At 30.9% G+C, this 19,808-nt stretch overlaps 1 protein-coding gene and 3 non-coding genes across 4 annotated transcripts; 3 read left to right on the forward strand and 1 right to left on the reverse strand.

The window, feature by feature from the left end:
- Positions 1–250: 250 nt before the first annotated feature.
- LOC114077016 lies at positions 251–411 on the forward strand. The gene has a single exon (XR_003578111.1). It is a non-coding gene; the product is annotated as a U1 spliceosomal RNA (small nuclear RNA).
- A 9,525-nt stretch (positions 412–9,936) lies between these two features.
- LOC114077027 lies at positions 9,937–10,097 on the forward strand. Its single transcript, XR_003578122.1, has one exon. It is a non-coding gene; the product is annotated as a U1 spliceosomal RNA (small nuclear RNA).
- Positions 10,098–12,256: 2,159 nt separating this feature from the next.
- TRNAD-GUC lies at positions 12,257–12,328 on the forward strand. Its single transcript has one exon. It is a non-coding gene; the product is annotated as a tRNA-Asp (tRNA).
- Positions 12,329–13,995: 1,667 nt separating this feature from the next.
- Positions 13,996–15,108, reverse strand: LOC107017365 (protein MIZU-KUSSEI 1). The gene has a single exon (XM_015217612.2). It carries the CDS (start codon positions 14,914–14,916, stop codon positions 14,215–14,217), a length of 702 nt encoding a protein of 233 aa, XP_015073098.1. The 5' UTR covers positions 14,917–15,108; the 3' UTR covers positions 13,996–14,214.
- Between the last annotated feature and the right edge of the window lie 4,700 nt (positions 15,109–19,808).

A 19,808-nucleotide genomic window follows, 5' to 3' on the forward strand; every position in this document is an offset into this window, starting at 1 on the left:
TATTTTTTTCAAATATTACATTCATCAAAATAATATAATACAATACATTATCAAAATATATATAACTATCATTCAAACAAATTGTAAGTACTTGGTCAATCAAAGATACAATCCATTAAATAGAAAGAAAAAAACAAAGAGAAACTGATTAGAATGATATCTCTCTCATGAATTATGTCCCACATCATCATTTAAGAGAAAGCGGAGCAAAAGCCATAGCATAAGTAATGGGCTGAGCAGACGGTTTAACATACTTACCTGGACGGGGTCAATGGGTGATCAATAAGACCCATGGCCTAGGCTTGTGACCTTCATTGCACTTTGGAGGGGTGCCTGCCTAAGGTCGATCCAAGTGATCGAGCCTACGTCATAATTTGTTGCTGAGGGGGCCTGCGTTCGCGCGGCCCCTGCTCAATACTAGTCTAAAATTTGTTAGGTTCATCTGAATTTTCGAACAAGTACGGTTCTAAAACATAACATTGAATCTAGTACATGTGTTGCTTATTGAATATTCAATCTAATGTCACTTAATTTAAATGAGTAAAGACTTAAGTATTTTTTAATATTTTTATTTATTTGTTACTGTTAAAAGTGAGAAAGAAAGAAAAAAATATTATTAAAATTGATTGGACGATATATTAGCATGAAATAGATCCCCATTCAACTTAGAAATTACAGTTCACATATAAAGCGAATTTGACACATGCGATTAACTTAGTACATCAGCGAATTTGACACTTGCGATTAACTTAGTAACATCGTATTGATCTGGTTCATTTTGAGGGTAGGTTAAAAATAATCCTGTAAATATGTATTATATAATTTTTATCCTTATGTTCATCAAAAGATAACGCTTTTCGTATTTAGCAAATATTTAACAATTTATATTTGTTAAGATTTGTTGAAAATAATGAAAAAATTTTAAAAGAATATATTTTGAAATGACTTAAAATTTATTTTTATCACTTTAACTTAAAACAAGTGTTTATAAGTAGTTTTTCAAATTAGTCTGTCACGACTCACAAATTGAGGTCATAATGACCAGGGGTGTAGCTACAAGTAAAATGTTTGTTAATTAGGGTCCGCAAATGCGGACCAATTGTCACGAACACGGCCCACTAGGCCACTCAGGCTCGCGGACACAGGAACATCTCCGCAATCGCGGAACACTCATCACACTCGAATGCGGCCATTCCTCCCGCAAACGTGGTTCCCCATGCACCTTTCTCCCACGAACATGCTAAGGGACCCCCTGATCAGACACCAGAAAATAGCAAAAAGGCCCAAGTCCAAGTGTCTGATCGGACTCTCAAAAATTATTCAGAGTCAGATAAAAATAAATTGCACATGCTACTCTATTAAAATCAAAATTTTGGACTCAATGAAATTGTCAATTTTTTAAAAGAGGTCAAATCATGGAATATCCTCCCGGACCACTCTTAAGACTTAAAACTCAACTTCTCACCCAAATGCCCAAAACCCAATCCAAGGCCTCGAAAATCATATCAACCACTCTACTAGCTCAAACTAGACGTTTCATACTGAAGAAATTTCCATCTGAAACTTGAAACTCAAAATGTTGTCTGAGGTCAATTCTATCCAAAATTCTCTACTGAAGAGAGTTCAAATCACCAAAAACACACCCAATTACCTCGTGGACCATATCAACCATTAAAAAATGCACTGTATAACCGTATGATTTGCAATGTAACAGAATGTGTAAATCCCTATGTTGTGCCAAAACAGAACTACTCTGTTCAGGTGAAGTTGAGGATGGACTTTATGTTATGAAATGGAACAAGATTAGAACACTATCTGCAGTTAGGGGAGTAGATGAAGATCCAACACTTTGGCATCAAAGACTAGGACATGTTCCTATGGGTGTTATTATAAGAATAAAAGAATTCAGTGTTCTAGATAGTTTTGTAATTGATCAGTGTATTATCTGTCCTCAAGCTAGACAAACTAGGGTTTCATTTCCTCTTAGTAGCACTAAGGTTGATGATGTATTTGATTTAGTGCATATGGATGTGTGGGGACCATACAAGATAGATACACACAATGGGATGAGGTATTTTCTTACTCTAGTTGATGATAAGTCTAGATAGACATGGACTTTTCTGATTCATTTGAAATCTGATGTAATTGTTATTCTGAAACATTTCTTAATACTGATAAAGACTCAGTTTGAAAAATGTGTTAAGGTGTTCTGCACTGATAATGGAGGTGAGTTTGTGAATTCTAATCGTGACTCAGTTTGAAAAATGTGTTAAGGTGTTCCGGACTGATAATGGAGGTGAGTTTGTGAATTCTAATCGTCATGATTTGTTTGCATAGAATGGCATCATCCACCAGAGATCTTGTCCATATACTCCACATCAAAATGGTGTTGCAGAAAGAAAGCATAGGCACTTATTGGAGACAGCAAGAGCTATTAAATTCCAAGGTAAGTGCCAGATAGATTTTGGGGTGACTGCATAGAGAGTGCAACATATATCATAAATAGGATAACACTATCAGTTCTGGAAAATAAAGCACCATATGAATTGTTATATAATAAACTACCTTCTCTAGCACATCTAAGGGTGATAGGCTGTTTAGCATTTGCTACAAATTTGAGAAAGGATGATAAGTTTGCAGCAAAGACAAGGTTGTGTTACTTGGTTATGCTGTCAGTCAAAAGGGGTACAAATTGTTTGACATTGAATCAAAGACTATTTTTTTTAGCAGGGATGTAATATTTTGTGAGAAGGAGTTCCCTTTTCAAATCAAAAGTATTGATTCTACCACTGATCAAGATCCACTACTCCATGTCCCACACTCACCTGTAGATGATTGTGAGCTTACACCATGTGTTGTAATCAACAATGTTTCTCCTTTATCTAATCATACGGTCATCAAAGTTTTGCTCATGATAGTTCACAATTTGATTGCAACTACACAACTACTACTTCAGAAGATGCAGATCCCATATTTGATACTTCTCCTCAAAATCAGATGCCACAAGTTTCACAAGATGTTGTTCATAGAAGATCAACTAGACCAGTCAAGCCTCCTCTTTCGCAAACAGATTATGTTTTGTCAAAACAGCCTGCTGGACATTGTTTGTACTCTATTACAGATGTAGTTGACTATGACAGTGTTACACCAACTTATAGACGTTTTATCACACAGTTTTCTTTGGAGAAAGAACCTACATCTTATAAGGACGCCATCCAAGACCCCATATGGATTCAAGCTATGCAGGATGAGATTCATGCTTTGAAAGACAATCACACATGGGAACTTACTCAGTTACCTACAGATAAGAAGGCTATAGGGTGCAAATGGGTTTACAAAGTTAAATATACAGTTGAGAGAAAGGTTGATAGGTTCAAGGCTAGGTTGGTAGCCAAGGGTTACAACCAAAAGGAGGGTTTGGAATATAAGAAACATTTTCTCCTGTCGTGAATATGGGAACTGTTCAAGTTGTCATAGCCTTAGCTGCTGCACATCATTAGGATATAAACCAAAGGGATGTTTTTAATGCTTTCCTTCAAGGTGATTTGAATGAGGAGGTGTATATGGAGTTGCCTATGGGTTTTGTCCATACCAGTGAGGAGGGGACTGTATGTAAGCTCACTAAATCACTGTATGGTCTCAAATAGGCTAGAAGGCAATGGAACATCAAATTAACCACAGCCTTAGTCAATTCTGGTTTTCAACAGAGTCACTATGATTATTCACTGTTCACAAAACATCAAGGAGAAAGTTTGGTAGTGATACTGGTCTATGTTGATGATCTATTGATCGCAGGTAATGATCACAACTTGATATTGGAGACCAAGAAAAGTCTCAAGGATAATTTCAAAAGCAAGGATCTAGGGAACATGAGTTATTTTTTGGGAATTGAGTTTTCCAGGAATGAAACAGGAATTCTCATGCATCAGAGAAAGTATTCTCTTGAACTGATTTCAGAGATGGGGTTATCTAGTTATAAACCTGTTGGAACACCTATTGAGCTAAATCAGAAGTTCACTACTACAGAATTCGATCTGCATTTTCCTCCTGCAGATGAGAATGACAGATTGCTAAGCGATCCTAGTGTATATCAAAAGTTAGTGGGAAAACTACTTTATTTGACGATAACAAGACCTGACATTGCATTTGCAACACAACTTTTGAGTCAGTTTATGCCACAATCCAAAAACATCTCATATGAATGCAGCAATGAGAGTGGTTAAATATGTTAAACATGCACCAGGATTTGGAATATTTTATGTCTGCAGATTCAGGCAACCAGTTGACTGCATATTGTGATGCAGACTGGTTTCATGTCCAAACAATAGGAAATCTATAACTGGTTATATGATTACATATGGGAACTCTTTGATCTCATGGAAGTCCAAGAAGCAAAACACCATCTTAAGAAGTTCAGTTGAGGCTGAGTACAGAAGTCTAGCTTCAACATTTGCAGAAATTATATGGTTGACTGGGTTGTTTAAAGAGCTGGGAGTACAAGTGAAGTTACTTGTCCCTATATATAGTGACAGTAAGTCAACAATACAGATTGCTGCCTATCCAGTTTTTCACGAGCAAACAAAACACATTGATATTGATTGTCATTTCATCAGGGAGAAGGTGCAACAAAGACTCGTTCAACCTATATACTTAAACACAACAGAGCAGCCTGTAGATTTACTCACTAAGGGTCTTACTTGTGTGCAACATACCTACTTACCAAGCTGGGAATGAAGAATATTTTTCATACGTCCAGCTTGAGGGAGGGTGTTGAACAATTAGTAAAATGTATAGCTGTCAGTTAATGTTATTAGAATTAGTTAAATTAATAGTGTCCAGCAGTGATAGTTAGTTAGAGGTTGTTAGTCGACTAGTTAGATATATTTTACTTCTATAAATATAAGAGTAACAGTCATAATGTGGTATGAAGTTGTATAGTGATTTTCTGGAAGCTTCCGCAATTCAATGAGAAGCAATTTCTTCTTCTCTTCTTCATTGTTGTTCTATTGTTCATCACTCAATTACTCAATTCTCTTAAACTTTACATGTATTAATAAAATGAACTTCATATGGTGTATGTTTGTTTATTTTAAATTAAGTATATAATCGTGTATTACATTACAAATAAATTTTTTGCCTTGAAGTGAAAGTTTTGTGTGTACGTGATAAAATATGACAATATTCATAAATTTTGGAATGTTAGAATTCAAATTAACAGTATATTTCTTTTATTGGTATTTTTTAAAAAGGAGCATCTTACCTTTCCTAACAAATTTTTTTTTTTGACATGTACACCACCGGAGCCGACGAGTCCTACTTTAGGTTAAATCTTGGAGTTTTAATTTAGTTAAAAAAATAATAGTTTTTATTTTTGCAAAAAGACGAAGTCTATACATTGTTTTAGCCCACTCGAACATGATATAACCTTGACAAATTCTTTCTTTTGTAAAATAAAGATTTCAACAACAAATGTTTTCTATATAAAAATCAACTCTTATTTTATGATTGTCTTGGTTCATGTGTCCAAGTGTAAAACTTTTCTACATCCACATTACTTTCAAATATAAAAGATTTCTTAGTCAATTAATTTACACTTATTACTATCTTTTCACTTAACCTAATTAATTTATTAAGTTCGGCTGATTAACCATTTTTGATGGATCTGAAAGGATGAATCAATCCTTTCCTTTAGATTAATTGAACTTGTATCTAGAATCTAGTGTTTAGTAAGATCTTAAATGGATTTAACTTTAGACAAAGAGTTTAATTAATTTTAGGTGTCCTAAATCACCGTAATAATTAGGTGGCGACTTCTTAACTTAGATAATTAATTTAGAAATTACCAAAATATTGTACACTATTTTGATCCAATTAAAAGGGGTATAACAATTCTAGTTGATTATATCACCATCCATTAGTAGCTATTTAATTTAGAAACTACCAAACTATTGTACACTATTTTCATCCGATTAAATTTACGGTGCGTAAAATTGGCGCCAAATTTTGGTAACGTATTTGATATTTCATCGCTAACCCATCATATGATGTTGATATACTTTTAGTTTTTTAATTTGTAGATGATTCGCCATTATTTAATAACAAAAATTTGTTCGTTGTTAGAATTTGTCGATAAACGTAGATTTTTTTAAAATATCATATTACATGATCAAGTGAAGTCGAATGGACATGTAAGAACAACTACAAATCAATTGGAGAAGCAAATGATTTTAAGGAAAGAATGGTTATTCAAGGATACAAGAAAATAAAAAATAAAAAATAATGAGATGATACTTTTAAAATATATCAAATATGAAGAAAGTCTAATTGATCTTGAATTCTGTCGAGAGAGCTTGAAGTTGACCAAAGATGACACATACGATTTTGTTGATGCTACATAATTAAAAAAAAAATTGGTAGGGAGTCTAAAACACGTAATTTCTACCACTATAACAAAAATATTATTAGCGGTATTTAATTTTTAATTACTGCTAAATATGTATTTTTAGCGGCAATTGTCGCTCTTTGTATATGTCCCTAAAGCCTTTAGCGACATTGGTTTTAATGACATTTAACTAATATCGATAAAGACTGTAGCACTCTTTATTAGTGTCAATATTTAATGCCGATAAAATTTATTTTTGTTGTAGTGTACAAGGTATGATATTACTAATGGAGTTGGACTAATTAGCAGATTTATGGAGTTTCCATATCAATCTCACTTGCAAGCCGCCAAGAAAATTTTAAGGTATATTCAAGGTACACACTCTCATGACATATTTTATTCAAACACTACAAAAACACTATGAATTATATGGGGATTTTCTCGGGAATTTGTATGAAAATTTGCAGAAAACTTATTATCTTACAAAATTTCATACTAATTCCCAAATAAATCCTCATGTAATTCACAGTTTTTCTGTAGTGAAAGACTAATGATAGTAATCTTGTTGAATTTACTGATAGTGATTGGGCTAGTGATATGTAGGGCTGGACATAAACATAGGAAAACCGAAACACCGAACTGAACCGAATTTTTTTTGATATTTCGATTTCGGTTTTTCGGTATTTGATATACGTTTTTGTATTTTTTTTAGTATTTCAATTTAATTTTCAATATGTAATTTTGTGTTATTCGATATTTCGGTTTCCCGAAATATATTATATTATAATATATATTTATATTATATTAATTATTAATGTTAAATAATAGATATTATAATTTAAAATAAAAAAGTATAAAGTAAAAGACACTTTTTGATATAACTATTTTTAACCTATTAAGCTGAAAAATTAAATAAAAAAATTTGCAAATTTTTAAATTTTAAAAAGCCCACTATGATTGGGAAGTTGCTTCGGTTTCTTCAACACAAGCAAGATAGTCTTACAAAAATATTTTGTCATAGCAAGCCAACAATGGTGTTAACAAAGTACTCAGTTTTTCATACATTACTCTTCCATATTAATAGTCATGTTCATAATGTCATTTGATATTTTATATTGATATTTTATAAATAGAGACATAATAAAATTTTATTACAAAAATAATAATCTAATCAATATTTATATCATCATAATATATATTATATTATATTTTATTTTATTATCATATATTATAAAAATGGAAAGCTCCAATCTTTAGAGTTGGATTACCATTTTGCTCCTTCACTGAATCAAATAAAATTAATTTATTCATTAAATACTAATATTTTAATTACATCATGGTAGAGTGTGAAATCCAACAACTACACTTGATTTTTTTAGTTATGACATTATAATTATAATTGATTAGGAAATTCAATTAGAGTTGAATATAAAATAATGTATGAAACTCTTCCAATCCGGTGACTTTTTGAATTTTGAAACCACAATAAAATTTATCTATCATGATTCAATCTGCTCCACTAATAAATTTTGATAGGTGAACAGACAATCAAATATTACTATAAATACTAGTAAATTGCTCCTTAGATCATAATATTCTTCTTTTTCTATCATCTATTACCTAGATGATGATATAGATACATGTCATCAAAAACTAACTGAGGAGAAAAAGATATAACTTCATTTTGAAATTAAAAAGAGAAGCTTCTTACATATAGTTCAAATATTAAGCTTAGAAATACAAGAAATGTCCTATATATATTCCTTTAGATCTTTTTTATGTCGGCTTATGTTTCAAGTTTTTCATTTCCATTTTGAAGTAAAGGCATGGTTGTCCAAAATAAATTTGATATGCAACTCAAATTTTTATGTGATTCTGTATTATTTTTGTTTTTTGTGTCATATTCTTTTAAGTGCTACTTAATAGACAAACTTCTATTAATACATGATGAATTTGATAATACTTGAATAGTTTATGTAATATGTTTTTTGAAATACTTGTAATTTAAATAAATTGTATTATTTTATCATCTATCTAACATAGTGTTGTGAACACACATATATTGTTCATTTTCACCCCTTTTGTTTCATTTTTTATTTTTCTACAATTTATACAATATGAGATTTAACAATTCAATTTTCAAATAAAAATGAGAGTTACATTTACATTTATACAATATTAAGCCTAATAGTTTATTTAAACATAAACATTATATATTAACGGTAGCTTTCCGTAGTGTTAAAATTCATATGCTTGGTATGATAGACAATTTTGCTTTTGGATATTTTTGTTGTTTATTTATGAGGTACTTCGACCCATAATTGTTACTACTAAAAATTATTTTTCAAATTAAAATAACGTAAAATAAAAATATTATGAGAATTGAGTAATTAAGCTTCATTTTGTTAAGATTTTAGTAATATAAGTCAACAAGATCATTCTATTAATAGTGGAATCATATAAATTGAAGATTTTTATTCTCACAGTAGTTTTCACAATATAGACATTTAAGAGTTTAGTTTATGGAGAGATTTGTTTTTTCAGTAATTTTAATATTTTCCCCTTATATTAGTTTTCATATAATAATATTATGTTTTGGGTATAAATTTTTGTCATATAATTTATGAACTATATAATTTTTAATTGTAAGCTTCCGCATGATGTCCTAGTTTTCAACCCAACAAAACTCCGATATACTACTTACTTTGATAACACTGGCCAGTATATGAGATCCAACTAAGTTACTATATGTAAAGTGGTATTGTATGTGCTTGTGGAAATGCAAAATTTGTTTTCTTTCTCCTTAGGTTTTTAGAATGCTAAAATTTTACTTTGTGACTTAGGAACCAAAAATGTACCTATGTTTTTAGCTTTACCAGGAAAAAGTTCAGTTACAGATTTTAAGAAGTGTAATAGATATTTAGATACTTTAAAAAGTTTTATGCTTAAACAAATTATAGCTTGTGACTAAAGTTTCTCTTCTAATGTGTTGGAATGGAAATATACAAGCATTTTATCATTTTTCCCATGTATATTTCTGCAAGAAATGTTAAAATCTGTTGTTATTTATCTTCTATAAAAACTAAATACAGCAATTTGGAAAAATAAGGATGAATATGCTGATATTTTTCTCTGTCTTTGTCTTTATACTCCTGTTTTTTGAATTATAAATGTCATACTCTACTTTTTAAGGTTAAGTAAAACCATATTGAAGATAAATTTTTTTAGTTTTTTTTTTAGAAAAATACTAAGTAAGTTGTTTTAAATTGTTGATATGTGATACTATGTAAAGATGAAGAATTATACTTCTTTTAAAATTTTCCATTCATCAAAATAATACAATACAATACATTATCGAAATATATATAACTACCATTCAAACAAATTGTAAAGTACTTGGTAAATCAAAATTCAATCCATTAAATAGAAAGAAAAAAACAAAGAGAAACTTATTAGAATGATACATCTCTCATGAATTATGTCCCACATCAGCATTTAAGAGAAAGCGGAGCAAAAGCCATAGTATAAGTAATGGGCTGAGCAGACTGGTTAACATACTTACCTGGACGGGGTCAATGGGCGATCAATAAGACCCATGGCCTAGGCTTGTGACCTCCATTGCACTTTGGAGGGGTGCCTGCCTAAGGTCGACCCAAGTGGTCGAGCCTATGTCATAATTTGTTGCTGAGGGGGCCTGCGTTCGCGCGGCCCCTGCCCATACTAGGCTTAAAATTTGTTAGGTTCATTTGAATTTTCAAGCGAGTATGGTCTAAAACATTAAATCTAGTACATATGTTACTTATTGAATATTCAATTTAATGTCACTTAATTAAAATGAGTAACGACCTAAATATTTTATTTATGTTAAAAGTGGGAAGAAAGAAAAAAATATTATTAAAAATGATTCGTATTAGCAGGCAATAGATCCCCATTCAGCTTTGAAATTACTTTCTTAGTTTACATATAAAGCGATTTTGACACATGCCATTTAGTTAGTACATTGTATTGATCTGGTTCATTTGAGGGTAGATTAAAAATAATCTTGTAAATATGTATTATATAATTTTTATCCTTTATGTTTATCAAAAGATAACGCTTTTTGTATTTAGCAAATATTTAACAATTTATATTTGTTAGATTTAATGAAAAATTTTAAAGAATATATTTTGAATTGACTTTTAATTTATTTTTATCACTTTAGCTTAAAACAAGTGTTTGTAAGTAATTTTTAAAATTAGTCGATCACGATCCAAAAATTAAGATCATAATGACCATTGGCGTAGCTACAAGTAGAATGTTTGTTAATTAGGGTCTGCGAATGCGGGACCAATTGTCACGAACAAGGCCCACTAGGCCACTCAGGCTCGCGAACACAGGAACATCTCCGAAATGGCGGAGCACTAATCACTCGAATGCGCTCGCGAACGTGGTGCCCCATGCACCTTTCTCCTACGAACACGCTAAGGGATCCGCGACCAGACACCAGAAAATAGCAAAAAGGGCCTTTAATACAAATACATAGATAGCTCCACTGCATTCTTACAAACAAAATCAGTAATACCTTTAATCTCTCTCCGTGATTCGTCTCTACCTAAAGTAAAAAGTAGGGCCGTTAATTGTCATCAACACTTTATAGGTCTTTTCTTCTGGATCAAAAGCTATATATGGAATAAAAATAGTCAGGATAATCAATTTTAGGACACTCTTTCAAGCGGGGAAGAGCAAATTGTATCGCGCTCCATGGGTTCCATCGAGCACCAAAACAAACCATGAACGCACATTATATTGTTGAAATTATCAACACGAAGAGGCGTCACTTTTCCTTCTTCCATTGCCTCTATTGCCGCACAATGAATTTAATTCTACTTGTACCATATTCCACCAAAACTGATTTAGATACTAGAGAATTACAAAATTTGGAGACGGATTTAAAACGCATTAACCAATTGACAGGAATACTGATTTTATTCATGAGACTTTCCTATCATAATACGTTTTTTATTGATGCCTTATTTTCAACTTCAGGAACCAATAGGTATTTTCCATAAACATATCTTCTAAAACAGATTTTTTTCCTAATTAAGGTTCTTTTTAAATTAAAAATATATTTATCCTAGTTCACTTCAGAAAATATTTTTTATTTTATTAGGAATTGTTGTTAGCCCAAAAAAAAAACACAATCGCCGTTGCCCGGGATCGAACCCGGGTCACCCGCGTGACAGGCGGGAATACTTAGCACTATACTACAACGACCTTGTTGGTATATGTGATGGATATTATTTAATTGTTCACAGCTTTATTTTCATAAATATTTTGTTCCTCAGTCTTACAATATTTGTCCTTTTCACTTCCCAAATATGAAAAGATAATTATTATTATCTAACAATTTGCTTGAAAAGGGGCAACTATATTATATCATTTTAGAATAGACAAACTTACAACTTATAGTATGTTTGATTCAGTTTTACCAATTTATAATATATTTTATTACAATTTTTTATTGTTCTAACTAAATCAATGATAGATTTTGATGTGGCTAAAGAATTTGTAAAGGAGATCGAACTGATATGTCGAGGCGATAAAAAGGTATTACTAATTTTGTTGTGACACTTGAGAAGGTAGTTTACGTTAGTAGAGTTATATATAGGCATAATACATAAAAATGACTCTTAACTTGGTTTCAGCGGACAATTATGTCCTCCAACTTTGAGTGTGCACAAGTAGACACTTAAATTTGTGTAAAATTGAACAAGTAAAACTTGTATCCTACATGGCATAATACATGTAGGATGCGACGTAGGAAGTAAAATTGTCATGTAGGACCAATATGTCTTAAAGTTGAATTAAATATTGAATCATCTTTCCAACAATAAGGTCGTTGTAGTATAGTGGTAAGTATTCCCGCCTGTCACGCGGGTGACCCGGGTTCGATCCCCGGCAGCGGCGTTTTTTTGGGATATAATAATATATTTGGAGTCCTTAAAGTTGAAAATAAGGCATCAATAATTTTCAATTCTTTTTTTGATATTAAAATTTCCTAAAACGGTAAAAGGTTCCTTATTTTCACCAAAATTATTTGAAACTTTCAATATATATATATATATATTCTCAATTTTTTTGTCCAAATCATTAATGCATTTTAAATTCATTTCTAAATTGGTAATGTCCAAATCAGATTTCATAGATATATCTATCAAATCAAATTCATTGGGAGTTTTATTTATAAACAAAATAAACACCACCTAAAAGATAAGGAAAACTAAAAATTAAAGCAGAGCAGAACCTCTAGTTTCCTGTGACCACTTAACCCCAGTGTATCAATGCACATCTCTATCCACTTGTTCCTATTTAGAACTCTAATGTCAAGTACCTTGTTTCCTCATAAGTTGAACTTTGTTATTACACATTCCGTGCTTTTCAGATTTCATATATTAATTCCGCTTTAGACAAAATAGTCTTTTTATCTCTTCTTGAAATAGTTTATCATTTAATTATTATTCTAATATTTAGGAGTTTGAAATCAACTAAAATTATAGTTGTTAAATTTTTCATTATTAAAACTATGCAATAAACCAACTTTATAAAAGATAAGTAATAATTGCACAGTGAACTCACGTTGGAAAAAATCCTAGCTCTTTTAGATCTTTTAGATTTAAGAGTCTTTTTCTTATATTTAGTAATTTAAAACTAATGCACATACATTAAACTAGTACAATTGCATCATAATAAGGCATTTACAAAGTTGTAATCGAAATAACAATAAAGGAAGAAACTCTACTTAATTTAGAATTAATTGATTAATTTTTTTGAATATGCAATTAAAAATAATTATATATGCACTTTTTTTTTATTTTGCACCGGCAACTGATCAGATATGGCTCTATTTATAAGATTTGTTTAAAATTAATAATTTGACAGTTAATTAATCATAATTATGGTTATGTGTTTAATCCCACTTTAAAATAAATTTTAATTGTTTATTAATCACCAAAAGAAAATACCAAACCTAACCTACTCCTAATTTGCTTCTCATGACTTGTGTACATAACAAGTCCTAGTTCTTTATACAGAGCTCGCGACAGTTGGGTACAACAACAAATGGTGACATCTATGATATGGCGAGTTTCATAGATATTATTGAGTTCACGTGAACCCATGATTCCCTTTCAAAATTATACAATGGTAAGTATTCCCCCTTCATTGATTGAAATATGGGGATATTGCTCTGATTAGATAAGGGGATTTTGAAAGTGAAATATCAAATATAGGATGAAATAAGTAAATTTTTTAGAAACAAGTTCCATCTTTTTCATGTTTAGTGCAAAAGCATCAATTGCAGCCAAGTTGCTTAATGTATTGAAGAGAGATGATTAGATAAGACGTGAAACACATGCAGCTTACTGAGACATGACCTCCAGATCAAACTCCAATGCCTTTTCAACTAACCAAAACATAAACCTACAATTCAAGTACATATATCTTGAATTTAGCGAGCACTCAATCTAGAATTTATCGCTTAAGCAGACTTTTTCGTGAAAAGAATTGAAATGGCTCTAGCCTTAAAGAAAGGAAGAATCAACAATTTGGAGGTGATAAAGTCCTAACAAACAAAATTAATCAAACCTAAAATGAATAAGTATTGATCAACAAAGCAAAACATGAAAATTGTGTAAAAAAATAAAAATCTAAAATTAGATAATCCTAAGAACCTTTGAATGTTTTTTTAACTCTGTACACCAAATTGTTCAACAATTCCCCCACCTACAAAGATACAAATTAATATATCTACAAAACTAACAAAAACATTTTACAATGATTGTATATATATATATTCATATCCTCACAAAGAAAATACTCAATTCAGGTTCACTTTTTCCATCTGGGCTCAACATATATAAGGTTTCTGAGTCTTTTGATCCGACCACTCGTTCAAAATGTGCCCTCATATAGGCCATTTCATCGTCCACTTGTCCTTGTACATCGGTCTTTGGGGGCAGGACGCCTGCCCCCATCGACACCGCCTTAAGTACCTCCATAAGATGGAGGTCTTCTTCCGTGGCATCTCTCTTTGAACAATAACCACATTTTTTACCATTTACAAACATAGTCCAACATGGCTCATCTAGAAGTTTCATTTTCTCCTTATTATCAGGTCTTTTTTCGCATTCCAACGCGATACGAACCATCCCAAGGCTCATTTCCTTCTGCAACGTGTTCGTTTGCATGGCTAGGTCAATTACCAGCGTAGGCAGGGTTCCTGGATTTTCCTGAATAGAAAGGCTAACACGGCCTTTTCTATACCCAAACAACGTGCCGGATACACCCACTTTAGTTTCGGGTATCCGGCCACCGGGGAGGGAAGGGAGTTTACATACGGGTGTAATAATAGGGAAGGATCGCAACACATTACGAAAGGCTCTAAAGATTTTTACGGGACGTTTTTTATCGTTTTTCGAGGAAGGCTTTACCAGGGATAAAGGAGTTGTGGGTGGAGCTGGTGCTGGTGGTGGTGATGATGATTGTGGCTCTTCCATTGCTGGTTAATTAATTCACCTTTTTTTAATTAATAAATAAATAAATTAAGGTCGGAGATTTAGAACCAGCAATGGAAACATTGCCATTAAAGAGAGATAATTAAGGTTGTTTGAATCCAAATTAGGTAAATTATATAGAGGAAGGATAATGAGATAGATAGATAGATATAATTTGTGTATCAATAAAGTTGATGTTTTGAAAAATGATATTTGACTTGAGTTTACTTTTTTATGATCCATAGTATTCGGTACCTGAATCTGTGGAGTTGGATAGAATATTAATGATTACACATTTTTTATTGGATATTAGATTATAGAAGAAAAATAGGAAAAAAATATGCAAAATAAATGTATATCTAATACTTTTGTTGGATTTATAGATATAAATTTAAGTTGAGACAAAAAGCAAACGTGGATAAATACAAAAAGAGAAAATAAAGAGTATCAAATTTTAACGTCTTTGAAGCAAAAGTAAATATAAGAAAATCCCGAGATTCAAATAGCTTAACTATAACAACCAAATCATTATAACAGGAAAAATAGTAGAACAAGCACAAATAATAGCTTTGCTTTGAGACATAGTGAATTGGAGTCCTTTAAAATTGTTGCTTTAAGAAACCTTCCAAAGACTAATACCAATGACATGGAAGACTAGTTTCTAGCATGATTTCAATACATATTACATAGTATGTTTCAATTTATATAGCAGATCAAAATCAATAATACTTTAATTCAACATATTGTTTGATTTTGGGTATCCTAAAAATACTTGTATCGCTGTTTGGTTGGTGGAATCACTCTGAGTTTGACTTGTTTCATGCAGTCCTAAGGGAATGTGGCAAGCGTAAGGTTGTTTTTCTGCCTCCTTGTGCCCTACATCCTAGGGCTTGACTGATAAATGTATTATTGTTGTTTTTTCTGTTAATAATGAGGGAAGACGATGAAGAGTATGGAAGATCTTTGTAATAAGAAGGTACGTAGTACATTTATTCAGTGTATTTGTGATGATTCTGTCATGTATCTAGTCAAACTATTTTATATACTTATATTCTCTATTAAATAAAGATGAGTTGTTTACTTTCATGTATCTAAGCATGTTATTCAATGAATATTTGAGTTCTTTCTGTCATGCTCTAGTGTGTTCCCTTCGGTGTATCTGAGATGATTCTGTCGTCTATCTGGTCATATTTCAACGAGATTGTTATAGTTCACACTTTGTAAATTTACGGTAATCACAAATTTACCAAGTATAGTTAGCAATTATAACGAAGACACGCAAAGCTAAAGCACACATTTATCGATTGAAATTTTATTGAAAAGAATAAATATTGAATAATCAAATACATACATCAGATGCCTAACAAGTTTCAATACATGTATCTAGTACATAATTAATCCATCTTAAGTCATGAAGTATGTGTTAGAATATAAGTATATGTAAAATATTTGATTGTTCATAATTTTAAAACACAAAAAATACATCTAATGAAATTAGGTGCATGAATCAAATACTTGATTTGGATACATTAGCAAATTAAAAGAGCACAGAATATTCAACAAACTAGAGTATGTGAAACATAGTGTTCTAAACATGAAAAATTGAAAAGAGAAGTCTTGAAATTTTAAAAAATAAATTCAAATTTATGGAAAAAAAGTTGTTCACTTTGTTGTTGCTTGAAAATAAATGGAAAAAATTAGAACTTTTTCGTATTTTTTAGAAGTTGTTAAATTAAATATACTCAAAAGTTGTTAAAAGATTGATTTACTCCTTAAGTTTTAATTACCGTCCTTAATTAAACAAATGTTTTAGTTTGTATCTAGCTTAAAATAAATGTATATCGAATATATGTATCTGAATGCGATAAATAGTATATATCCAACACACCTATTTTTTTAATAGAAAATGCAATATTAAAAACTAACGTGAAGGAAAATAATAATGGTAAACTTACAAGAGACCATTATTATTCTTAAAGTCTTCCTTCCTTTCTTAAATTTTATATCGAATCAAAGTACCTCACTTAAATTGAAACGGAGAGTGGATTAAGTATCTTTCCCCTTTTTTTGGAATCTAATAATTACTTGAAGTGCTTAGCAAGAGGATTACTAACTAGCTTGCCTTTCTCATGTGATCCTCTTGAGTACCTTCTTAATACAATGCCTTGGGATAAAAAGAAGAACTTCTTATACTTTAATTTATGTTGGTGAATTTTCATACCCAAAATTTTCTTTGTTGACCTCAATTTCTAGAGACTAATGCTAGATTTATGCAAACGATAAATATATATCATCCACATAAATCAAGAAAATAATAAAATAACCTCTGAAAAAAAAAGATTAAAAAGTTTCATTATAGCTAGTCTTGTCTATGATTTTTTTTCTCCTTATTTTATTGTAGAAACCATTATGGGTGAATCTCTTGTCTAAAGAAGTTTTTTTGTAGCCTTATTTTGGTACGATGGATTTTAAACTTCAAGTATCATTGTCTTGAATTTGTTCATTTATTCAATGTACAAACATAATTATTTTCCCATAATTAATTACGAAATCCTCAATTTGATCTATATGAATCCCCTCATTCAAATCTCATTTTTTTCTTATTTAGAAATAATTAAATATAATTTTTTTCATCTTCTTATTAATTATATAGAATTAATAGTTTCATCAAAATTATTATATATTTTTTAAAAATGACTATAACTTGAAAACAAATTTCGGAGATTAAAATAACAAATTTATATCTTATCGGCCCACAACTTACACTATATAGCCTTTGAGGCAAAACATAGCTTAGGGGCTTAACAAAAACTAACTTATGCCCGATGGGTAATAACCAGGGATGGCAATAGGCCGGTGCAGGGAGGGCCGGTGCGGATTGAACTTAACTCGCAAAATTTTTAATTTGCTCTATCTCGCATAGTAACACTTTTCATTTTCAACCAGTCTCACCCTGCCCCGCTGAAACCCACCACAATAACTTTTTAAATATTTTATTTTTCTAGTTATGTTTGATCCTGAAAATAAAATTCATAAAAATAAATTCATTGTTTCATTAAGTTGTATTAGTTTAATAGGATAGTGACTTAAATTTTTATTTTCTAGATTCAATTGGAAAACATGAAAGAAATTGTATTATTTTTTATTGAACCATTTTCATTTATTATCTTGAATATTTTAATAGATTTAATGAAATTATCTTAATAAATAATGTTGTATCACTCTATAACATGTAAAAAGTTACAATTAATTTTGAACTCACATAAAATCACATGTACCCGCAATTCACCCCGTCCAACATTAATTTTTTTTATGAAAAACCCACTTCAATTTACACTGAATCCGCCCTGCCCGACATAACCTTAACCCCCGCCCCAGATAGACTTAAACCATTTGAAATGTTTTGAACGTCTACCTTAAGTGAATAAACGGGACCAAAACTCAAGAGCATTTTGTTGAAATTAAATCATTTTTATAAGATTCTTCTCATGAAGATAAAATATATGGATAGAAAAAATTACCTAAATATTCAACTTATTTACTATATTTTTTAAAATTTTCTATTATTTGAAAAAATTTAAAAATATTACTCTCTTCTATTCTTGGATACATCATTTTACGAGATGTATCAATCCGATACATAACTTTATGCGATGTATCGATTGGATACATCACTTTATGTGACTTATCGACTAAATACATCACTTTATAATATGTATTGAGATCTATACGATGTATCGGGACATTGAGTGATGTATTCATAATTAAATATGATGTACAATGATATATCTAGAATCGAAAGACGATACACCGAGACATTTTGGGAAGTATCTATGTCGCGCCCCATTTTCGCAGAAAACGGGTTTTGTGCACGACCTAACAACTCTTTTGGGATTTCGAGTTTGGAGTCGCCACCTAACGAATTAAGGCGCGTTAGGGCACCTATCTAACCTAACTAAGTCTAACTAAGGTCAACGAGCCAGAGATTAGGGTAAGGGTTCAAATTACCTCGAGGGGAAGGTGTTAGGCATCCCTCGAGGTCCACAAGTGTGGGTCCCGGTCGTATCTCATGCAATCTATGTGGGGTTACAATTAGCAGTCAAGGTCACTTCATTTATTAATTTATTTAATCTTGCTAAGTGATAACAAATATAAAAAAATTTAATACTATTTTATTATTTTTTCATTAATTTGAGCATGCAAGGCTAGGCGATAGCAATAAATAAACAATCAAGTTCATTTTTATTTATTTTTGACATACGCGACTATGTTATAAACAAAATTGGCAAATATGAAGCAATTAATAAGTGCGAAAGTAAAGTTTTAAAAATTGAGCAAGTTTTGAATAGGAATTTTATTTGAAAAAAAATGTTTGTTTCTTTATAGGGGTGATGCCACGATATTGTTTATCGCGCTCCTCCACCATAGAAACAATTTTTGATTTGAGGTCGGTCTTAGAAAAATAACAATAGTTTATATTTTTGAAAATAATTTAAAAGATTTAGTTTGCATATAGGCACATAAATATTTACACATAAATACACATAATTCCTTTTGAAATTCATGGGTAGGTGGTACTTCCGGGGACGCGTCGGTTTAATTTAAAAATTGTAACTAGACCTCGTAGTTCCTTTGACTTTCCCACTAATGATAGGTAAGGAGATAGTGCTTATAGTTTATTTTTCAAAAATAAATAATGTCATAATCAATCCAAAGTTTTAAAGGAAGATTGAATAATGACTTTTAAGAAAACTATGTTGCAAAACTTTGTAAGTAAGAGAAAACAAATAGTAGAACATTAAGGTGGTAAATTTATTAAATGCAAAAGTTTTACTATGAAATATAATTAAAAGCCAAGTAATTTGTTAAATGCATGAAATGGTTCTAATTTAGTA

Source organism: Solanum pennellii, chromosome 4, assembly GCF_001406875.1.
Source record: "Solanum pennellii chromosome 4, SPENNV200".
In the NCBI taxonomy this organism is placed as follows: domain Eukaryota; kingdom Viridiplantae; phylum Streptophyta; class Magnoliopsida; order Solanales; family Solanaceae; genus Solanum; species Solanum pennellii.